The 21636-nt window shown below is 49.8% G+C and overlaps 7 protein-coding genes across 7 annotated transcripts; 3 read left to right on the forward strand and 4 right to left on the reverse strand.

The window, feature by feature from the left end:
• Nucleotides 1-29: 29 nt before the first annotated feature.
• EPUS_08116 (uncharacterized protein) lies at nucleotides 30-983 on the reverse strand (the record flags this gene model as incomplete). The annotated part of the gene is made up of 1 exon (XM_007802077.1): nucleotides 30-983. The coding sequence occupies one exon, from the start codon at nucleotides 981-983 to the stop codon at nucleotides 30-32; it is 954 nt and encodes a 317-aa protein (XP_007800268.1).
• A 218-nt stretch (nucleotides 984-1201) lies between these two features.
• On the forward strand, nucleotides 1202-4703 carry EPUS_08117 (PAB-dependent poly(A)-specific ribonuclease subunit pan2; the record flags this gene model as incomplete). Its single annotated transcript, XM_007802078.1, has 2 exons — nucleotides 1202-1327; nucleotides 1374-4703. 2 exons carry the CDS (start codon nucleotides 1202-1204, stop codon nucleotides 4701-4703), a joined length of 3456 nt encoding a protein of 1151 aa, XP_007800269.1.
• Nucleotides 4704-5673: 970 nt separating this feature from the next.
• Nucleotides 5674-6261, forward strand: EPUS_08118 (uncharacterized protein; the record flags this gene model as incomplete). The annotated part of the gene is made up of 2 exons (XM_007802079.1): nucleotides 5674-6021; nucleotides 6175-6261. The coding sequence occupies 2 exons, from the start codon at nucleotides 5674-5676 to the stop codon at nucleotides 6259-6261; spliced, it is 435 nt and encodes a 144-aa protein (XP_007800270.1).
• Nucleotides 6262-7204: 943 nt separating this feature from the next.
• On the forward strand, nucleotides 7205-8230 carry EPUS_08119 (uncharacterized protein; the record flags this gene model as incomplete). The annotated part of the gene is made up of 1 exon (XM_007802080.1): nucleotides 7205-8230. The coding sequence occupies one exon, from the start codon at nucleotides 7205-7207 to the stop codon at nucleotides 8228-8230; it is 1026 nt and encodes a 341-aa protein (XP_007800271.1).
• A 2211-nt stretch (nucleotides 8231-10441) lies between these two features.
• On the reverse strand, nucleotides 10442-11688 carry EPUS_08120 (uncharacterized protein; the record flags this gene model as incomplete). The annotated part of the gene is made up of 3 exons (XM_007802081.1): nucleotides 10442-10814; nucleotides 10887-11360; nucleotides 11387-11688. 3 exons carry the CDS (start codon nucleotides 11686-11688, stop codon nucleotides 10442-10444), a joined length of 1149 nt encoding a protein of 382 aa, XP_007800272.1.
• A 156-nt stretch (nucleotides 11689-11844) lies between these two features.
• On the reverse strand, nucleotides 11845-15995 carry EPUS_08121 (uncharacterized protein; the record flags this gene model as incomplete). Its single annotated transcript, XM_007802082.1, has 10 exons — nucleotides 11845-12202; nucleotides 12267-12313; nucleotides 12368-12661; nucleotides 14216-14467; nucleotides 14520-14845; nucleotides 14915-15316; nucleotides 15368-15450; nucleotides 15513-15629; nucleotides 15692-15762; nucleotides 15831-15995. 10 exons carry the CDS (start codon nucleotides 15993-15995, stop codon nucleotides 11845-11847), a joined length of 2115 nt encoding a protein of 704 aa, XP_007800273.1.
• Nucleotides 15996-19149: 3154 nt separating this feature from the next.
• EPUS_08122 (uncharacterized protein) lies at nucleotides 19150-20921 on the reverse strand (the record flags this gene model as incomplete). Its single annotated transcript, XM_007802083.1, has 3 exons — nucleotides 19150-20240; nucleotides 20310-20715; nucleotides 20781-20921. The coding sequence occupies 3 exons, from the start codon at nucleotides 20919-20921 to the stop codon at nucleotides 19150-19152; spliced, it is 1638 nt and encodes a 545-aa protein (XP_007800274.1).
• Nucleotides 20922-21636: the final 715 nt, after the last annotated feature.

Raw genomic sequence — 21636 nt, forward strand, 5'->3', positions numbered from 1 at the left:
TATTATTCTGTAGCCTGGCATCGAGGAGCTTATCCATACAGACCATCCCATTCCTCTTCCTCATCTTCCGGCTTAGCATTCTTCTTGATATCCTCCAAATGCTTCTTCTTTCTCTCTCGCTCCCTCTTCCCTAGATCTACCCTATCCAATGGACATGTTCCTCTTAGCCTCAACCACGGCCTCACACACTCCAGATCAAAGATGTGACTGGAATGACACGGAAGGCGTACGAGCAGCGGATGTGGATCGTCTGAAAAAGGATTTCCACAGATTGGACAATCATCTTCTTTTCTGACTTTCTTGATGCTGACTCGCTCCAAGCCCGCGATGTATTCTTCGTCCACTCCTTCGACTTCTCTTGGTGGTCTTTCTGCCGAGCTCATAAGGGACTCTATGAGTGAGTCTAGGAGCTCAGAGTCTGTGTCTCCGCTATCGCGACGCATGACCCCGAATGCGTCCGCGAGGTTGCGGAAGGCAGCGGAGACTTCATTGGGGACTGGCACTGCGTGTTGGCGAGTGCGAGGGACGGAGGTGTCTGGAGTTATCTGCGAGAGGGTAGAAAAGAAGGTGGAAAGGTCTGGACGCCGGGGTCGTTCGCTGGGGTTGGTACTGGGAGGGTCGATCGCATGCTCAACTAGTCGAGTGCTGGTTAGAAAAGCTTCAATAAGATTGATCGGGATGGTTGACAGATACTTTCGTAGCTTGCCATGATTGTGCTTCTTCAGGGTGACCTGGGCAAAACGTGAGCGTGAGCGTGATCTCGGTAGAGCGGCCAAAGCCCCTGAGGTTGTAGACCGAAGAAGTTCTAAACAGTATGTATCAACGGTTGCATGGAGACGAGGATTTTGAATACTGCAGACGTGAGATGTTAGGCAGAGAATGATGGCGTATGCCAGATCTGGAGTGACCGCTCTCGCAAGACGCTCCCGATCCTTATGACCAACCTTACCGTGGACCTCGAAACTGTTTGGCGATGCTATCATTCTATTGAAACAGGGGCCTGCAATTCGCACTGCTCGATGAACTGATCAGGCATTGCAATTCCGCTGTGCTGGCGGAAAGAGCTTCTTTTCATCCACCAGAAGGTTGCTTCCTGATCGAGTCAAGCGTGGATATCTATCTTCCCTTCTGCTTCCTTTCCAGACCCCACAAACAACATCACCTCCACCCAGTGCATAGCCCTAGAGATGCTGGGGTTTCAATGGAGGCGGACTGGGACGAGATCACGAGGATCGTGGTGCCTCCAGGCCCACATATGCTTCCAACTCCCGCGTCTACAATAGCATTCGACGACACCCAGGAGCTTCTATGGATTGGCAACGACCACGTCAGTCTTTCTAAGATCCTCACAGTCCTCAAGCTCACGGATGTAGGGCAGAGTGACTGCATTCTATGGTCCGGAATTACAACGATATGTCTCGGTCAAGGCACATATCAGCGAAGGACCTGTCAGACAATTTCTATTCCACGAGCGAGGGGTCCTGTCAATCGCTGCTAACAGTGTGCATCTGGTTTCTCGAAAGGGCCTGACACAATGGCATCTCAACCATCCGAGCATGATCGACCTGCGTTGTATGAGCTTCACATCCAATCCAGGCCAGATCCTTCTTGCAGGATGTCAATCCGCCATGCTGGTCGTTGATATTGACAAAGGTCAGGTGGTGTCTCAGCTGCCATCAGAAGCTAGCTATACGATGATGAAGAGAAGTCGCTACATCTGCGCAGCGACAGAGGCTGGTGCAGTTAACGTGCTTGACACCACCGATTTCACGATTTTGAAATCATGGAAGGCCCATGGAACAGCAATCAACGACATGGATGTGCGAGGTGACTTTCTCGTAACCTGTGGCTTCTCTGTTCGCCATCTTGGAGCATCAATAGTGGACCCTCTGGCAAATGTCTATGACCTGAAGAGTTTCAGCTCTTTGCCCCCTCTTCCTTTTCATGCAGGTGCTGCTTACGTCCGCCTACATCCTAAGTTACAAACAACAAGCTTTGTTGCCTCACAAACAGGGCAAATGCAGGTAGTTGATTTGATGAACCCAAACTCCGTCGATCTCCGTCAAGCAAACGTCCAATATATGCTGGGTATCGAGGTCTCACCCTCAGGTGATGCTCTGGCCATTATCGATGCCGAAGCTTCTATACACCTCTGGGGCTCTCGATCAAAAGTGCAGTTCAGTAAGCGGCGTCAAGAAACAGAATTCGGGGAACCTCAGGCAGATCGCGCCCCGTTCGTGGATTGGAAAGAAATGCCATTGAACACGATTGGAATGCCTTATTACCACGAACGCCTTTTGTCAGCATGGCCAAGCCATATGGTCTTTGACGTTGGTGCTCCACCCCCCCAGATAGATCCAAATCTTGTCCTTCAGCCTGCGGAAATGGGCTTCTATGCGCCGAATTCCAAACAGTCGCTACGGTATCAAGTGGAAGACACCCGTGCAAGTCAGCTTGGCTCCTCGATGGCCGCTCCCAAGTTTCTTAGTGAAAAGGCGAAAGCAATTCCAAATAATATTGCCCGGAGGATGTCTGATGCAGCAGAAGCACTTGCAGGCGCCACCTTGACCAGTCCTACTGACGAGGACCCCATCATCAAGTACAGCAATGTCGAAATCAAGTACAGTCGATTCGGAGTGGATGACTTCGACTTCCGGTACTACAACAAAACGTCCTTTTCCGGATTGGAGACCCACATCGCAAACTCCTTCATCAATGCTATCCTTCAGCTCTATCGCTTTGTCCCTGTGGTTCGTAATCTCGCCTTGCATCATGCTGCCACAAGCTGTATTGCTGAGAACTGCCTGCTTTGCGAGCTAGGTTTCTTGACTGACATGCTCGAGAAAGCAGCGGGACAGAATTGTCAAGCCACCAATCTACTTCGCGCTTTCAGTGCCTCTCGTGAGGCAGCTAGCCTTGGTCTGTTGGAAGAAAGCACCCTTGCAAGTGGCGTGTCACTGTCATCCACCATCCAATCGGTGAATCGCTTTCTCCTGAAACAATTCGCCCAGGACTTTCGAAACTTGGTGGGTAGTTCCGATGACGTGGACGCTGTCGTTGCTACTGGTGCTTTGGAATCGATTGGGTGTATGTATTGTGGCAACGAGATCACACGTCCGGGCACGTCGTACGTTAACGAATTGGTCTACCCTCCACATCCACCCAGTGACCCGAAAAATGTGCTGCGAAATCCAATCTTCAAGTTCTCCGCAATCCTAAAGGCTTCTATAGAACGTGAAAGCAAGAATCGAGGTTGGTGCAATAAATGCCGCCGCTACCAACAACTCTCGATCCACAAATCCATTCAACACTTACCCTTTGTCATGATGATCAACGCAGCTCTAACCAATCCCGCCATGTGGAGCTTATGGGAGATGCCTGGATGGCTCCCTACAGAAGTCGGTGTTCTTGTTCAAAATAGGAATGTGTATTGCTTCGAAAATGCAGATCTAGGACTGCATATCCGAAACAAAACACCTAATCTTGTGATCTACGAGCTGGTTGGCTTTGTGGCAGAGATCGACGTGGCTGATCATCAGCGCCCTCACCTCGTCAGCTTTATCAATGTCGACGTATCGTCTAATGAACAGAATGCCGTACAAAAGCCCAGGAGTGCTAATTGGCATCTGTTCAATGACTTCCTTGTTACTCCGGTCACCGACAAGGAGGCTCTTCTCTTCAATCAGGGTTTCAAGTTACCATGTGTTTTGTCCTATCAGATCAAGTCGGCGCACGGGGCAATCGATCAGAGTTGGAAAGAGAATCTAGACTCAGTTCTTCTGTTCCACCAGTACAGCATCAATGGTGGCCGTCCTGCAGCAGATTGCCATATTCTAGGTCCTGAGGAAAAACCTACGCAAGGGACGCCAATCGCACTGGATACTGAGTTTGTGGACCTGGAGAAGGCAGAGATTGATGTCAAAGCGGATGGTACACAAGAGACCATTCGTCCAGCCAAGTCGGGATTAGCACGTGTAAGCGTTCTGCGAGGAGCCGGTGAGGCAGAAGGCGTTCCATTCATCGACGACTATATCACCATCAGGGATGCCACGATTGTGGATTATAAGACCCAATACTCTGGCATTCGCCCAGGTGATCTAGATCCTCGGACCTCGTCACACAATCTGGTTCCACTCAAGGTTGCATACAAAAAGCTATGGCTGTTGTTGAATCTGGGATGTGTTTTTGTTGGCCATGGTCTTGCCTCTGACTTCCGAAAGATCAACATTCAAGTACCAAAAAGCCAAACAGTTGATACTCAATACTTGTACCTGGTCCCGGGGAAGAATCGCCGATTCTCACTCCGCTATCTGGCGTGGGCGGTATTCAAAGAATTCATTCAAGAGGAGAGCGCTGACGAATCTACGATAGACGGCCACGACAGTATCGAGGATGCTCGCATGGCCCTTCGACTATGGCGAAAATTCCAAGAATACCAAGATGCTGGCATCGTGGAGCAGATGGTTGAAGAGATCTACAAGAAAGGTTTTAGATATCAGTGGAGACCGCCTGCACGAGATGGTGCCCTGACTGGCGGCAATAGTGCCGTGGCTAGTGGGAGGAATACCCCAGAAGTTGGAGCGATCAGTGCCCCTGGCACACCTGCCAGAGGTTTTCGATTGAGCGCTGCCAGTGCAACTGCCTTTGCCCCTCGTTCGGATGCTAGCAGGAGCGAAGGATTCGGTGGTAGTCCACTCAGATGACCGGTGAAGGCAGCATTCACTACCTGTTATGATCAGTCTACGCAGCGTTATTTTGGCCCGCAGGTACAAGACTTTGATCATTGAGTTACCAGTCACCAACCAGGAGTCTACATGATATCTTCATTCCTTGGCGACCCGTTCATGGATGATCTTTGGTTCGACCCATGGTCTTGAAACCATCTGGACGCATATGTATGCAGGGAACCGCGCGGGTGGTGACCTGGATGCACAGAACGCCAACCCATGGTGCTATGTTGGCATCGAGCAGACCTGATCTTACTATCAGCTCTACTTCTGACCTCGGAAACGAACGATGGGCAACGCTCTATTTACGCCACTGTGGCACAATATCAAAGTTATTTCCGATTTTCTGGACTGAGTATCTCTTCTCGCGTGACTCGGTATAACACGATTTCAGATCTGACGCACCGAAGGCTAGGTTTCTCTCTTCACCGGTTCTTTGTGCTTGAGTGCTTATCTCCCTTCGCCACTCTAGTCTCCTTACAATATCCGACATTTCAGAGTAACACACCTGGTGAGTGGTCACGCCTCTTACAAATACCCGTTTCTGGAAATGATATTCTCCTGCCTCTTTCGTCTGTTCAGCCGAGACATCTTAACACTTTCACCTTTGTCTTTTTGCATAAATCTCGGGTAGTTCCCCCTTTTACAGATATCGTAATTTGGTCATGTGAAGCTAGCGTCACATTTTCAATCTGCTTTCAAAGCCCTTGCGCTACCAAACTACGCCACTACAATACAGCGGCATCAGTGTGAGTGCACGTCAAATTCGTGACACCCATCGAGCAAGCCATTGTCTACCAAAGAGACTCCAAGGTCGACTTGACCAATACGTTCAAACTAATCCAACCACGCGACAACCATTTACCAGGCAGAGGATAGCATCAACATCACCAACTACCCAGCCCAACCCCCATCCGGCTTTATCCCTTTTGTAAGAATTCGGACCATGAATTCCAACCTTGGGATCCTGTTCCTCCTCATGCTCTTCACTGGCCTGCCTCTCCACTTTCTCCTTGCCCTTCCCTTTGCGCTCGCTACACCGGTCCCAGCGCCCCCCGTGCCGCTAGACTGGCCGGATCAGAAGCCCACACATACCCACAAACCCCTCCTGCCTCCGCCTCCGCCCCGCAATCTAGAAGACCACCGTTTTCCACCTTTAGATTGCGGTGGTGCGACCCATAAGCATGGATTTGCTGCAGGTTGTGTTCGGAGGGAGAGGGACGTCTATATGGTAGAGGGGAAGAGAGATGAAACGGTGGTGAGGGTACCTGAGGGAGGGTTGGGGAGGCCTACGGTATGTGCATGTCCTCTGATCTACCCTCAGTTGCCGCATACAGGGACTCCTCTGTCAGTGCTTCCGTTCCACAGAGACAACAGAAACGAAACGTCCAAGGCATTCGGTGGGTTCAGGGCACGGGCGCGGGCTGATTATTGGTTTCTAATCTAGGTCGGCGGAAGGCTGGACCTCAGTGTGGATCCGAATCGACATCCTACCAGTCAGTTGTTGAAGGAAGAAAGCAAGAAGAACAAGTAAAAGAAGAGGATAAGAGATTCGTCTGGAGGAGTTTGGCGCGCGGAGGACAGGGGGATTTTGTCCATCCAGGCTATGATGTTAGTTGCTTTTCAACCAGAGGCATAGCAACCACATTATACGCTGTCTTATCGATGCTAGACTATCGTCATAGCTGGGTCGGGTACAGAAGAAGGGCCGCATGCTGTGACCTTTCTGTTTCAGGCACCCAGGGGGGAGAGATATTACGCGATACAAGGGATGGTAACGGAGGAGGAAATTGGACATCTACCCCGAAGCGCCCTTCTACACTCTCTTACGCACGTTAGATCCGGCCAGCGTCTTCTTTCGGTAGTCAGTTACGTTTTCAATCGAACAAGTCCAGTTGCGTTTACCGCTTTATCTTTGGTTTTTCCTTGCAATGTTTGGTTGGTTGATTGATTGACTGGTTAATACTGGGCTTCATCGCCGCAGCATTTACCTGGGTTGGAGTTGCTGATTGGTTGGGGCTTTGTTTGGTCTCGGAAGCTCTACTACGCAAGTTGGGATGGAATGGCTTTTGTAGGGTGCTAGCATGGTAGAAATTGGTGGGTAGGATGGGGGCTGGCGACTTGTCTGCACTCCAACTGTAGTTTCCAACTGTAGTTTCCAACTTCCAGTTCCAGGATATGGGACGCTGTTTTCGGCGGTCTTTGCTGCTGCTTTTGACACCCCTTTTGCACTTTCCTAAACAGAAACCCCCTTTCTATGTAATCACTTACCCGTACTATATATACTTAGCGCCAGCATTTTCCCCTAATTTAGCTCATTCACTTGATCAATTTTTTCTGGTTGGGACTTCAATTTACTCACCACTTCATGTCGAAGCGCGAAATCTGACGAGGGTTTGGAGAAAGCGTAAAGCCATGCGATACCACTGAGGTGTCAGAATCTTAGAAAGCTTTCACCATCAGAAACAACCACAATAATGCTCTCCGAGAAAGCCAATTGCCCACCCTGCGAAGCCAAGGGGAACACTGCTTCTACTCTTTTGCGTTGCCAAGGCTGTCATGTCACCCATTATTGCGGTCGAGACCATCAAGTAGCGGACAGGGAAAGCCACAAGCGGGTATGCAACGCCATCAAGAAGGCGCAACAGAAGCTCGACCACGAAGAGACGGCTTTACGCAACCAGCCACCTGATATGTTCAAGCCTGCGAGAATCTTCGAGGAACATGCTGGGCATTTCTGGGGCATAATGGGGACACGAAACTACATGAGAGCGCGTTATGGCCTCATTGAAGCTCTTTTGCAGGTCAAGACCTATGCCGCCGTCAAGGCTGCCCATGATCATGCCATGGACTGTCTTCGCCTCTGTCGTTCGGATAACATGGGGGTTCGGGATATGCTTCCTGCCTTGAAGCTTCGACTTGGGCAAGATCAAGAGTGCTATGATTTCATCAAGTGGTATGCTACTACGGGTTCGGATGGTAAATATGACTGGGGCGATTTGGATAATCCATTCCTCGACCTCAAGGGAGAAGATGTTTTCGAGACATTGCCGGCCAACACGACCCATCGATATGGCGATCTCCCACATACTGTTGCTCTCACACTGCTCAAGCTTCGATTGAAGCTGGACCTCCGTGATCTACAACGATCATCAATCATCGGAACCCAAGTTCCACAAGAGATCATGGACAATATCCGCGAGCAAGCTGTGGGCAAGATTGTCTCGCGGAGAAAAGACATCATGCGCGCAACGGATCTGACGCTGTTGAGCAGGGAGCTCGATGAGCAAATCCAGGCCCTGATCAGGGGGGTGGAGGCACAAAACTCACACTTCTGGCACGGCTTGTTGCGACCAGAAAATGATTTGACCACACGTTTCGAAGCGTACTCGCCAGGTTCGGTCCAGGAGATGCAACGTGCCCTCCAGTTGAATTATGATTCGTGGATTGAGACCCCCCGCGCCTTGGACCTGATGAGAGAGTTCCTTCGTCGCAAAGTCTAAAAGAGTTCCATAACCACGCCATCGGCATCCTCAATAACCTTCGGGTGTTTTACAAAACCTTAGCATTATCATAGATGAAATCTCCCTTCGGTAGGGTTGACGAAGCCGTCTCCTTGATTGTTCCAACTGTGTCACACCGCAGCGATCATTTGCCAAGTAAGAGTAAAAGCTCGCCCGAGTTGAACACCTGTTGCAGCTAGGGTGATGCCGCTCGAGCTCACCCCGGTCTCCCTTAGACCAAGGTGAGCACCACCTACGTATCACCCTGGCCATTGAGGCAAGTAGTGGCCTTAGCGGTCTACAGCCTATCATCTCCAACGCCAGATATAGGACAAAGACTGAGCACTTGTGGCCCATCTTTCGCAGGCGCTTACAGTGCAATGCTCCAGGGACAACATCAAATGACAGGATAAAAGTCTTAGTAGTACTAGGACTTGGACTTTATCCTAGCGCATCGATAGTGTTGAATGGGATTTTGAAGGATCTCTATCTACGTCATTAAATGAATCTCATATTTTTTTTCAAATTGAGATTCATGACACGGATTCAACGAAGCCATCCAGCCTTCCTACGCTTAATACCCGCTTTTACTCATCCTGAAGGTCCCCAAACGGTTCCTCATACGCCGTCGTGTGTCTGCGCGCCCCTTTTTTACTTGGATGAAAAGGCCGGCAGATCTGTTAAAGGAGGCGCGGCTACCGGGACGGAGGAGGCGAGCGGTTCTGGGCCTATCATCTTGACGGACCAATTGCTCTATCATCAACCCAGGTTCCGGCAGCGAAAATTGACAAGGCTACTCTTCTCGTGGGCCGGCTTTTAGGGCCTGCTCTTTTGGGAAGCTGCTCTTTCTTGTCCTTGTTGCTTAAACAAGTCAATCCGAGAGGTCCAAACGGCCAAGGCGTGAAACTCTCGCACTGTTGCACCTCGATGCGTCTGGAGTCTTTAGTGAAAGTGGCGATTGGCGCATTGGCGCGCTACTTTTGCTCATCTGATACCAGGATCCCAACCGTATCCTCATGAGCCAACCCCTCACCTCTGACGTACATTCGGGAAGTAGTGGAGGCCCCGAGCCTAACGTGTGCTTTAAAAGAGCCGACGGCTGGCCGGTCTGACAGGTGATGTTCCAGGCCCACGCTGCGCCGCGATACAGATCCACCTAGGACGTTTCGCTGGGACTTGTCTTCTTCGGCACGCCGCACCGTGGGAGAGGCAGTCGAGAGCGAATGTCGGCGGTCGACCAGCAGTCGGTGTGGAGACGGGCGGTCTCGCTGCTGGTCGGATCTGTGGAGCCGAAGTTTAGGACGGAAGACTATCCGCTCCAAGCACCATCAGCCAGTCAGACCACTCGCGAAAAGCCTGTTCGTGCTTGTAACAGCGCTCAGCATCCTGAGGATACTCACTTGTCATGACAACTCGAGCGTTAACTCTAGGACGCCGCAGTGCAACCTAAAGGCCAAGATCTATAAGACCTCATGTCAAGAGGGCTGTCTTGCTGGTAAGGTCCAGATTGGTTGATCAGAGGGTCCGGAGAAGACGTTCAAAGAAAAGGCACAGAAGAGTGAGCCGGGTGAAGGGAAGTATTATCAGCCTGGTCATTGGTAGCGTACTTGTGAGGAACATGTTTGATCTCTTCAATAATTGATTGGTCACTGATGCCAAGCTCAAGCTCATTCCACTGAATTTGGTTTAGAGCCTTCAAGGTCAAATTGAGGTCGGACCAGGATGGCTCTGTCGTGACACCTGACTGCTCGATATGGACTCTTATTCTGTCGAGCGTAGCTTTATATTGTAAGCTGCGAAGGGGCTGGGTCAAATTCAAAGCTATCGTCCGCGTTCAGAAGATGAAGCGATATCTCTTCTTCCAGCGCCGCAGAACGCGGGCAGCATCACTTTGAGGAGCTTTGCCGTCCTCCATTTTCGCATACATGTTGATATCTTGGGAGCTGCTCCGCAGCGTCTGAAGCACTTCCTCTTGCGATGAACTCTTCGCATGGCGATAGAGAACCCAAACCCCTGAAAGATATTACGCATGCTCTCTCTTCTCCATTGTCCTAGGAGGTGCCAGTTTCTGTGCTCGTACGCTCCAGCCGAGGATCCAGGTTGAAGTGCGATCGAAGATATGGAATATGGTAATAAGTGACAGAATAGTAAACAAGCAAATCAACAGTCAATCACACCAAGAAGGGTGTCCAAGACATATCTTTTCGCGAATCAGTCGAACGATGTGCTGAGCTGCATTCCTGCGAACCAGCCCCGCATGGAATTGATCCTTGCGGCAATCCGACAGAATCTCACGCCGCTGATGGTAATGAAGCGCAGCAATGCATCGTTTAGAGTACGCCGATGTATGCGATTTACCGCTGATCCATAGCAGTGGACTCCAACACTCACCTCAGCCACAAGGGTGAACCGCGAGTCATCGCTATCTCCCATTGCCTGTGCATCGCGGAGGATATCGCTCGAGGGTGGAAGAGAACCCAACGGATGAGGTATTCTCCACTGAGCTTGAAAATTGTCTCTGCGACCGGTAATTTTATCCTTTGATTCTGCATATCTCTCGGTGCCTGTGGTTCCAGTCTCATACCTGTTCATAGCCCAACATCATCGCCAAAATCAACAACAGATCCGATCTACACGTACCTTCGTTCCTGTTCACTCTAGAATCCATGTTTCCACCACATGTCCGCCCATCAAGTCCCCGGCCATGACCCCATGAGTGTAACTCTCCCCCAAAAACTTGGCACTCATCACATTCGTCAGTCGCAGCACAAGGGGCATCGTGCACCCAAGAACAATAGCTACCATATCACCCACAAGTGCATGCTGCGGTACGATGCCCATGTGGCCGCTGTCGAGGATGGCGAAGCGCTTACCCCAAGAGACTTGTATGCAGGACCGAAAACCGTCGAGCGTCATACTTAGCATCTCGGGGGGAGAGAAGGCGTTGTCTTCACTTGAGGTAGATGTGGTCATATCGCTTTCATTGGCACCAGGTTCTGTATTCCCAGGTCCTGTATCGTCCTGTATCCCCAGGTCCTGTATCCCCAGGTTCTGCATCGCCCAGGGTATTTTGTTTTGGTTCTCGATCGTCTCCGATCGCGGAGTCGTCACTGTTAATCTTAGTTCATCACTTTTTGCAATATATCAGGTATTCACCTTTCGTCATGCATCTCGTCAGCGACATCCTCCGGCGGCTTCATCATTCGATTATTCCTATTCCCAATTAAAGTCCGACAAAACGCGTCGAGTACATTCTCAGCCCCATACTGCTTAGCAATGTCATCCCACGTCGGGCTATCAAGCACCATGTTCAACCACTGATTGAACGTCTCTGAATCACTCCCACTCTTTCCGTTCTTGTCCTCACGCGCAAACGTCTCTATGTCTTGGAATGTCATGCCGTCATCTACGTCACCGACAGAAACGATGCTGCCGAAGTGGATGGCTGCGACGGACATCTTGTTTTCTGAAAAGGAGACGCGTAGGGAGGAGGTACAGGAGGCCGAGTATTTTTGGAAGTGTGCAATAGAGGATCCGGGGAAGTCATTGCCGCCTTTGTAGCAGTCATAGATGCATATTCCTGAGACAGTTTGGTCGGTGCTCCAGTCCGGGGCCTAGGAGGCAAGGTCGTCATAGTTTTTGGGATATCGGTTGGCACAGATCATATCTAGTGAGCCCGTGGCAATAACGTGCTTCCGGAAGAGATCGGCGTAAATGTTTTGCGGTGAGGAGGTGTGATCGGGTTCGATACCAGTATCGTCAACGTCCCCTGAAAGACCAAGAAGGCCGAAAACCTTGTCTCTTGGATCCGTCGCTTCGCAGTCGCGATGCTGGTTGAGTAGCTCTTGGAGAACGAAGGGTGGGTGGGTCAAATTGATTCTCCGACACTGCGCCATGCGGATGACCTGCGTGAATGAGTCCAGACGCTCGTCAGGGAACGCGTCGGAGATAATAGCGTCGACGATAAACCAGCTAAGTTCGATGGCGTATGCCGTAATAAGGAAATCCAACCACGGCAGAAGTCATTTTTCCGCACCTCACCTTCGCCATCTCCTGTCTTGCCCGTGATAGTTCCTGGACGACCTAAACCCGCGTCCACCAAGGCCGTTTGAACAGGCGGCCCAAAGCCCTCAATACTTCTGGCGTGCATTGCTCTAATTCTTCAAGAAAGACCTCTTGATACTTGGCGTCGAACCCTTGCGCTAACGCTTGCTCGGGATCATTGACCATTTGCCCCAGTCTCCCAACAAGATCCATCGCTGCCACATCATCATCATCGTCAGTCTTGCCAAGCCAGACTTCGACAGCGACCGCCACAGCGTAAATATCGCGCATCCGCAGAACCTGCTTACCTCGCTCGTTCAAATCGTCTTGGTTGATGCACACGGCATCAATCCAGAGCGTCCGTAGCTGCTTGGGATCTCGCATGTGCTGGAGCGCGTCGTACAGAATTTATCGTGACATCCAAGGCACAGCCATCGATAGGAATGGTGTTTCGGATATGAAGGTCCGCCCACGTGTACGATAAGGCTGTGAACTCGAGGGTCTCGGTCAGCTCCGCATGGCGGAGACTGCAGGCAATATCGTCGTTCCAGTCTGCAGGCTTCAGATCGAGCAGGCGGATCTCACCCCGTGTTTGGGAGAGTGGAGAGTATGGGTACATGTTCAGAGTATCCTGCATTGAGCCTCCGCATAATGGATAGTGAATATGCCCAATACAGCCATTACGCCCTCTCTCTCCATTTCTCTAGAACGTAGAGAATTGCTACGGGTGCCGCTGATGAATGAATCAGGATATCAATTTTGGTGTATCTCATCGCATAAAATATATCCCGTGTCACCGAATCGTCCCCCTTCCTTATTGAGAATAGTGTTCCCGTGGTTCAGCATCATTATTCTTGGCAGAAGGAACATTAAACTCTCGGAGTAGAGCCTCAATCTCCAACTTCTAGAATGTTAGAATTACTCGTTCACAGACAACTAAAATCGGCATAATTGGATTTGCAACAGAAGAGCAAGCTCGCACTGAACCTGAAGCCAAGCCGTTCGAGGGCTTTCATCGCCCTCACTCAGTCCGCTTTCGATGTCTCGAGGTATCTCCGGTCCCTCTCGCGTCAGAAAATGCTTCCGATAGCATTTGCGATGGTGTTTGGGACAGAGTACATTCTTGAGTCTTCTATGCTATCAGCAAGCTTGGCTCATTGGCACCCTCGGTTGCATAGTAGTACTACATCCCACATTTGCCCATACGCGATAGAATTTGACAGGTCTGATGATAATCTAGAGACAGTCTACTTAAAGTGTATAGATCATAAGCGTATCAGCATTGTCAGCGACCAGGAGTCAAGGACGTCTTCAAGGGTACGTTCTATATGAAAGAATGGCCGCCCAGATTCCGCGGTCCCTCCCAACCCAGCCAAATATGTCTTGCGATTGTACGTGAAGTGAAGCTGGGAGTAGGGTAATGAACACACTTCCAACACCCTGGATTTGGAGTACCAATTCCCTGCCCATCAGAAGCATGAAACAATCACAACAGAACTCCCAGAATCTCAAATTCTTGACACAGATTCTGGCTGACCTGATCAATTCTTGAAAAGTTTGAGCGTAGACCAACGACTAAGACATTTTCAGTTCCCGTATCAAGACCTTTGTAGCCTGTGACATATCTATCATCTTGATCGACATCCTAATCAAAATCTTTGCCGCTTCGTACACATATTGAGCCAGATCTTCTCACTACCCCAAGGCTTGTTTTGTTCCCCATGATTCTTCATGAATGCTGCCCCCTCCTCCTTCTTCTAGCCTAGATCTGTTCAGCTTTTCCAAGGGGGTTATGTAAACGTGCTTTCCCCACATCAGGTAGTACACCGTGGAAAGCATCATCACGGTAACGAAAATGACTGACCCCCAGTTCATGGTGCTGGGATCCACGGGAGTGACGACAGGAAAGAAGCTCCAGACAAAAAATACCAGGAGAAATACCAAGGACACAATATTGATGGGCAAGCCATAGCGACCAAGTGTCCATTCCCGTGGTGGGAGCGCGTCTCCCCGGAGGCGCTTGTACACCACGCAGCCAATGCTTAGAATATATGATGCGAGGAGGCTGCCGGTGGTAAGTGCGAACATTGCGTTTAGCGCTGTGAGAGACCCGAGATTGATGAGAGATAACAGACACAGGATGACGAGGGAGGTAAGAACAGCATTGGCGGGGATGCCCCATCTCCGAGACACCTATGAATATCAGCTAGACATTTCTCTTTGGGACTTAGAATATTCAGCTTACTTGTGCAAAGAATGGTGAAAAAGGAACACCATGATCGCGGGCAAAGGACCATAATTGGCGCGAGGCGGTGGCGTTGCAGGCAAGGACACTTGCAAGTATTGTGAGGACGATAATCATAGCCATAATAGTGGTTCCAGTCCGGCTCCGCGTCGTGTTGTAGAAGACCTGAAGGAAAGGAAATCCTAACCTCGTCGAGCGAATTTCGTCCATATCACCCCAGGTGTAGCAAATCGTAATAACCACGACAAGACCAAGCACTGAGTTAAGAAATGTAGACCACATGATAGCCCGTGGTAGTGTTATTGCAGCGTTTTCTACCTCTTCAGCTACAAGCATATAACGGTTAGAAAGGATATTGTAATGCGAGACTGAAAGAACGGGGAAATTTGACTTACCCATATGTACGGAGCTGTCAAATCCAAGAACAGAAAGCACCAGTGGAAGAAGTCCAATCATGAAAGACACTCCGTTCGTGGACCAGCCACCATTGTTGGTGAATTCTGTGAAGACTGCCTTTGTATTGTTTCGCGGAGCTAGAACCCAGAGAGGTATTATGATGGCGAACAAGCCCACAACGTGCAGCATTAACAACAGGCCTTCCACAAAAGGCAGCTTCTTAGCAAAGCAAGTATTGAAGACGACGACACCACATCCGACCGCCATGGTCATCAGTGTTCCGTGCCAAGGTTGTGGTTCGTAGGTAGAGACATGTAGCGTTATTAGACCTTGAAGAATAGTTCCTACTATGAAAGCGCCGCTTGAGAGGGCGGTTTGCCACCCAAGAGTGCATAGCCACCCTGGATGGATGAGTTAGAACCAATAACAGCATCAAATGCTCAAAAGCTCACCAGTAAGATAGCTTAGATATTTTTGGTAGCGTCTGGGGGAGAATTCAGAGACCCAGTGATACTGGCCGCAAGAGACTGGGGACCTGCGTGTATCCTGTCAGCAGCGATTGTGCACTCCTCCAGCCTGAGACAAGCAGAAGCTTACATTGAAGTCATTTCGGCTAAGCTTGCGTAAATAAAGAGGAATGCGACTGCCGCAATGAAAAAGCCCCAGACCAGACCAGCAGTGCCCCCGTTGAGGAGGGAACTCGAGACCGCGGCGCTGCACAGATCAGTTTTCTAGAAATCCAGAGGGTTGATATCCAGAGTATGAGCGCAACTTACGCAAGGATAAGTTCCCAGGTGCAAATGAGCGTAGATCCAAAGCCCATCATCGACGCGAAGCCGAAAATCCGCTACACAGCAGGCGACGTCAGCTGTTTACTGTGGTCACGAGCAGGGTGGGGCTGCCAAAATATCGTACATGTAACTCCTGTTTTCTGCCGTGTATTTGCATATCACGTCGGTCAGCGTCTGTTCCTCGATGCTTCTTGGGAACATTGCTATCGTATAGGTCCATTTCACAGGTTTCCAGCGTGGCATCAACCTGTGTTGTCGCCGTCTCGCGGGACCGGACATTTGATTTCATTATGGCAACGGTGTTCGCGATGAGCGAGAGATGCTGATGAAACCTGTCTGCACAGAGCAGGCTGGCAGGCTGGCTGGCAGGCTGGCCGGGAGCCCTTTTAAAAGGAAGGTGAACAACCCACCATGCATGCCAAGTCAGAGCGTGGTTGATTTCACTAACTTACTACGTTAGTTGTCACAGTCTAATCTGACCTGAAAGTGGAGAAAACGGTCGTGCTGTCTCCCGTCTCCACTCTTTCCAATACCATCGCACTGCGCTTATACTACTCTGGTAAGGGGGCATAGATTATGTAAGCATGGTGCTGTACTACGTAGTACTATGTACTCGAGTGGCGGCTAGTTTGAGTATAAAGCCGCCACAACGAAATGATTAACTTTCTAGGAGCTCTGCCATCACAATGGACCACTCGTTGAATAGACACAAAACCACCAAGGCAGATCCGGGTTCGCTATGCTGTTCGCTATGCTGCTCACCGGATGTTCGCCGACAAGTATACCAGCGCTGTGCTAACATTATTTCTGAGCTGGAGCTCCAACCTGCCAACGTACTGGTTGTCAGACATCAAATGTGCTGTTTTACGGTCCCCAGGGCCGGTCCTTTTGGTGTACCACTACTACTAGTAGTACGTAGTACTTGGTGCCGTCGACAAGTGCGCCGTTCTAGCGTGGCAGACTTCTCTTTTTAGGGTAAAATCTGCAAGGCTATCAATGAGCAATCAAGTTTACTCTAAACGAACAATCGACTTCTCGTTCCCCAAGACCATGATCGATCCATCTAAAAACTTGACAGTACATCTTTTCTATCCTTGAGAACTCTTCTTATACACTGCTTGTTTCCTAGTTGTGGGTGTGTTATCATGCTCTGATGGATCCGCCAAGATATTAATCTCCACGACGAATAACGTACTTTTCGGCTGGCACCGAGTAATTTCTACGTAGGGTAAAACGTGGTAGCCGGAGCTAGGTTCTAACCTTTTTCCCCAGGAGAAGTGTCACGCTAGTCATCATCCTATCTCTCCCCGGCGGCCCGGATTCCGTGGTTCCGAGGCGCCGTATGAGCCCCTGTTGGCTTACTACGGTTGGGGGCAGAAGTATTCATAGCCTGGTGCTAGTAGGAGCTGGTTTCATTTACAGCGCCACAATCACAGCCTCCACTTTTTGACCTTACAGATGGGCCATATCAAAATCGCTACTGACTATTCAGTTTAGCGGTTACGAAAGCAATCTGTATCAGGCCACAAGTACTAGCACCGAGCTATGAAGCCTTCTGCCCGGTACTGCAGTAGGTACATAGCAGTATACATAGCAGGGATATTCCGTCGTGGTCTCATTAATATCCTTTCTTGGTCTATTTGACGCTGCCAGTAAACAACGACCTCAACTCAGCCCCATTATTGTGGCGTGTGCCACAAGCGTACTCGCTTCAAGATGCGGTCAACACTGACTGTGACGATAGTGGATGGGTGACTATCACCAGTGGAGTGGTGCTGTCCCATATGCTGATCTTCCGGGGGATCAGACAATCCATTCGCATTTCAGTCAGCCATTAGAATGATCTACTACTCAGGGCCGCTGAAAAGTGAGTTCTAGCATGACATGAACCCATTTTCAGTAACTAGTGATGTGCGGACTTCGTGGATTTGATTTGTTTACGGGGCTTTATTAGCATCTTCATCCACGTGTAATCTTGTTCCACGGAGATCCATTAGTCATTTTACTTTTGCCACGATGCTGTACTCGTGTCGGTGAGAAGCGACTTTTAGCGCAACATTAAACCTGTAGAGTAATCATGTGATTCAATTAGTTCTGTCGGTCTGAGGAAAGTATTCTGATCAGCCAGATCAATGCTTCAGAAGTTACATAGTATCGTTTGGTGGCACATGTGCCCCGTATTGGAGGCTGAATTCCATTTCTCGGCCGCGGCACCGAGCACTCGTAGTAGAGTATGTTTGTTTGAAAATGACTCCTGCACAGAACAGCTAAAACCCCAAAGAGGAGAGATGTACTCTGTACGGAGTAATCTTGGATCTTTAGGAAAAGATACGCATTAAACAAGCTTCATACTAGTCAATTATGGTAATGAGGCTCGGTAACGAAAACCAGCTGCTGTTAGCTTTGGATTAACATTACTTCAATTCCAACCTGATGGCTGGACTTGGACGCACATCTAGAATCACACAGGGGCCCTGTAGTACTCCCGTGGCTTGCTACGGTAATATTTAGTGCGCGCTCTCTCCCTCTTTTTCAAGATCCGAGACTGACAACAACTAGGTTCTATCTGTGATCTAGTCTGCCGTCGTCTTTCTTGGATTGTCCAAAGGATTCGGCTGGAACCTCATAGGCTGTGACCAAGAAGGCTGTGCTCGCCTGCTGAGCTGTTGAGGTGTTGCACGAGTGGCAGAAAAAGGCCAGGCGACATCGACGTCTCAGTCGAGTCGGAAGTGGGCTGATATGCCTTCCACGCCGCTAGACCGTTGGCTGTGCTGAACGGATTGAAGAAGTTGCAGTATACTTCTCTTCGTACTGCACTTGCCTTCTGGACATTCAAGTCGTCATATCGACGCCGCTGAAGAAGATCTGGTTGATTGCCTGAAGCCTGTCCTGAAGTTCAAACTCTTCAATTACCATTGAATACCCCATCATCCTCACATTTAACGAGCGGAGCTTCCCTCACGACAAGAAACCCCCGAAACACTGGTGATGATGTGCTACTACTATCTTCAGAAAGAGACTCAGCATCAAGTCAGCTTGTTTTTCTTATCAGGTGTTTGGGGCATGCAGGACTTTGCTCGAAGGTATAGCCACGTAGCTAGATGAGGAGTTCGGATAGTACCGTTACTCCAGAGTACCTCTGCAAGACTTGCTGCTTACTCTGTATGTACGTAGATCAGATATCGCTGTGAAGAACACCAGATTATCCTATGCGGACCAGCTATGCTTAGCGGCTCGCGGAGATTGCTTGGTTGAATTGGCGATAATCGGTTTCATGTACGAGTACTGCAATGGCCGATTCGGGAATATGGACAGACTTCAGTCTTAGAGCCTCTCGAGAAACTGTTATTCCTTGTTCTTCGGGCGAGAGTAATCTTACCGTTGTGGAGACTAGAGCTGAGAAGAGTCCAGCAAGGTCTGCAATGATTGGCATTCAGAATCCTTCATAGGTCGGTCTCCCACCTATCACCCACCCCACCGCACTCCTCCTTCGTTCTCTTTCCCCCTTCAGGCAGCTCATTCAGCTTGAAATACCCGCTTGCCAACCCACCTTTAGTAAATACTCCCTCGGGATCCACGATTCTCTGCATTCTTCTCAGCTCTCTAAGATTGTCCCCTCCAACCCCTGACCAGACATCTTGTGTCGTCTCGGCATAGTTGATATACTTGTACGGATGCCAAACACCCATCTCCTTGGCCGTCGCTTCTGCCTTTTCCATGAAGCGGTGATAAGCTGCGTAGCTGCGCTCATCATCAGATGCGTCCTTCCATACCCAACTCGTGTTGATGATCATGAGAGGTCCCTCATTAGCGTTGTCTGCCAGGCCAAGCGCGTTGCCTCCACGTTTCTTCATCTTTTCGATGGCTGCATACGAGATGGGTTGGATGGTGACTGCTGGGACGAAACCAGTCATGTTCTTGACCGGGCTTGCTTCTTCCCGGAATATGTTCAAGACCTTAGCTTCCAACTCGACGGAAGGGCGGTAGGTGAATGTACCGTAGATGTTTCTATAACCACTTGGTACCAATTCGTCTATTTCGAGGGTGATGTTGGAGACAGGCTTGATGTCTATGCTAATGGCTTGCGGGACGCCTTCTAGTTCTTGATAGGGCTGAAAAGCCTCAGGCCAGGTAGATGCATTGGTATGGGTTATATGGCGCATTTGTGCTCCACCAAACCATGAATCGTATGCTTGGATGTACGCGAAACTGTTCCACGCGGCAACATCAGGGTCAAGCTCCATAGAATTCGTGGTGAAATTGTAGTTCAGCTGGAGATACTGGGAAAGCTTTTCCCATGGAAAAACCTTCTGGCCCCCCCATATCCCGGCCGGATTGGGCGGGACAAAACTCTCCATGGTAAAATATGTCACAATTCCGAAGTTTGATGCACCGGCACCACGAAGCGAGCGATAGAGATCCGGGTTGGAAGAATGTGTTACGTTTGCAATAGAAGCGTCAGGGAGCACAATTTCGTACGAGAGAACGTTATCACAGGCGCATCCATGGCGGTTGACAAAGAATGAAAGGCCGCCTGGTTGAACCATCAGCATCTATAGCATCTCACATCTCAGGCGGACCAAAGCGGATAGGAAGACTTCACCTCCAAGAGTCAGTCCCCCCACACCTACTCCTGCTACTCTTCCCCCAACTACCATCAAGCCTTCTTTTTCCAAGGCTATGTAAAGGTCCCCCCAACGCAAGCCAGCACCAATCTTGACGCTCTTTCTGTCCTTAGCAACCTGCACTTCGTTCATTCTGACAAGATCAATGGTGACGCCGCCATCTGCATTGCTTGAACCAGGTGTACGGTCGTGTCCTCCACTTTTGACTGCAAAATGGCACTTGGTATCAATCAAGGTCTTGAGCACGAACGAAACCTCTTCCGAGGACGAAGGCTCAACCCGACATACTGGTGTGAGATCTGATTGCTTGGTGTCCCAGAATTGGAAATTGCCTGTCTTTGCGTAATACAGCGCAGACGGCAGGCTGTCAGCGATAACAGCACACTGAAGAGACGAAGCATTAGGCTCGAACGATTTTGGGGCGTTCAAAAATGCGGTCAAGCACCTACGGCTTTGTCACAGGCTGTGGAGTATCCTTTGAGTGCTTTTTCCGACGTCAGATCTCTCAACACTTCTAACGGAGCAGTTGGGCTTCCTGGTTGAGCATGGATGATGGCAGCGCAAAGCAGCAGAAGAAAGAAAGGATTCATCATCAAGCAGAAAGGCCAGTCCGCTATTCGTCAATGAGAGTGGACGAGTAAGCAAGCAGCCAAGTACTCAGTCAAACGTAGTGAAAGTTGATCGATGTAATAACGAACGCATCCGTTCTCCCCGCGCCGGAGAGGAAGCAATTGTAAGGTCTAAGGAGGGAGCAAAGAGTTGCACCAGAGGTGGGCAGGCGCGGAGCAAATCGATCACTTGTACTCTGTAAAGGTTGATATTGTGTCGAGCTGTATAAGCTCTGATTGGTTGGAATTTCTAATTTGCTTCTGCATTTCCGCTGTGCCGTACAGGCGATTTGTACGCAACAACTTGCTTTCTACGTATTTCCTGCAGATTGTCACACATATAGATATCCTACTTTCAAACTGGTTAGACAACGTGTAGCTAGTGGTGTGTATAGAATGCAAGTCTACCCACAACTTGGCAGCTTAAGACTCCAAGCGACTGTTGCTACGATTGGGTGCTTAGATAGTATGTAGTTCTGTCTTCCAAAGAGTTGTTACCTGAGCTACCTTGCACAAGCGGGACGGACATGGCACGGCATGCTTGGGGGCTGGGGAATGGCGTCTGCTGGAGGATAAGGCTTTTGTATGATTTCGCTAGACGTATCTATTCATGATGCAAGCATTCTCGCAAAGCAACGCCAGAGAAGTAGAAACTTCTCCAATGCAGTTCCACCAACCGCTCAAAGGGAGTAAAAGG

This window comes from Endocarpon pusillum (assembly GCF_000464535.1).
Source record: "Endocarpon pusillum Z07020 unplaced genomic scaffold scaffold1470, whole genome shotgun sequence".
Classification (NCBI taxonomy): Eukaryota; Fungi; Ascomycota; class Eurotiomycetes; order Verrucariales; family Verrucariaceae; genus Endocarpon; species Endocarpon pusillum.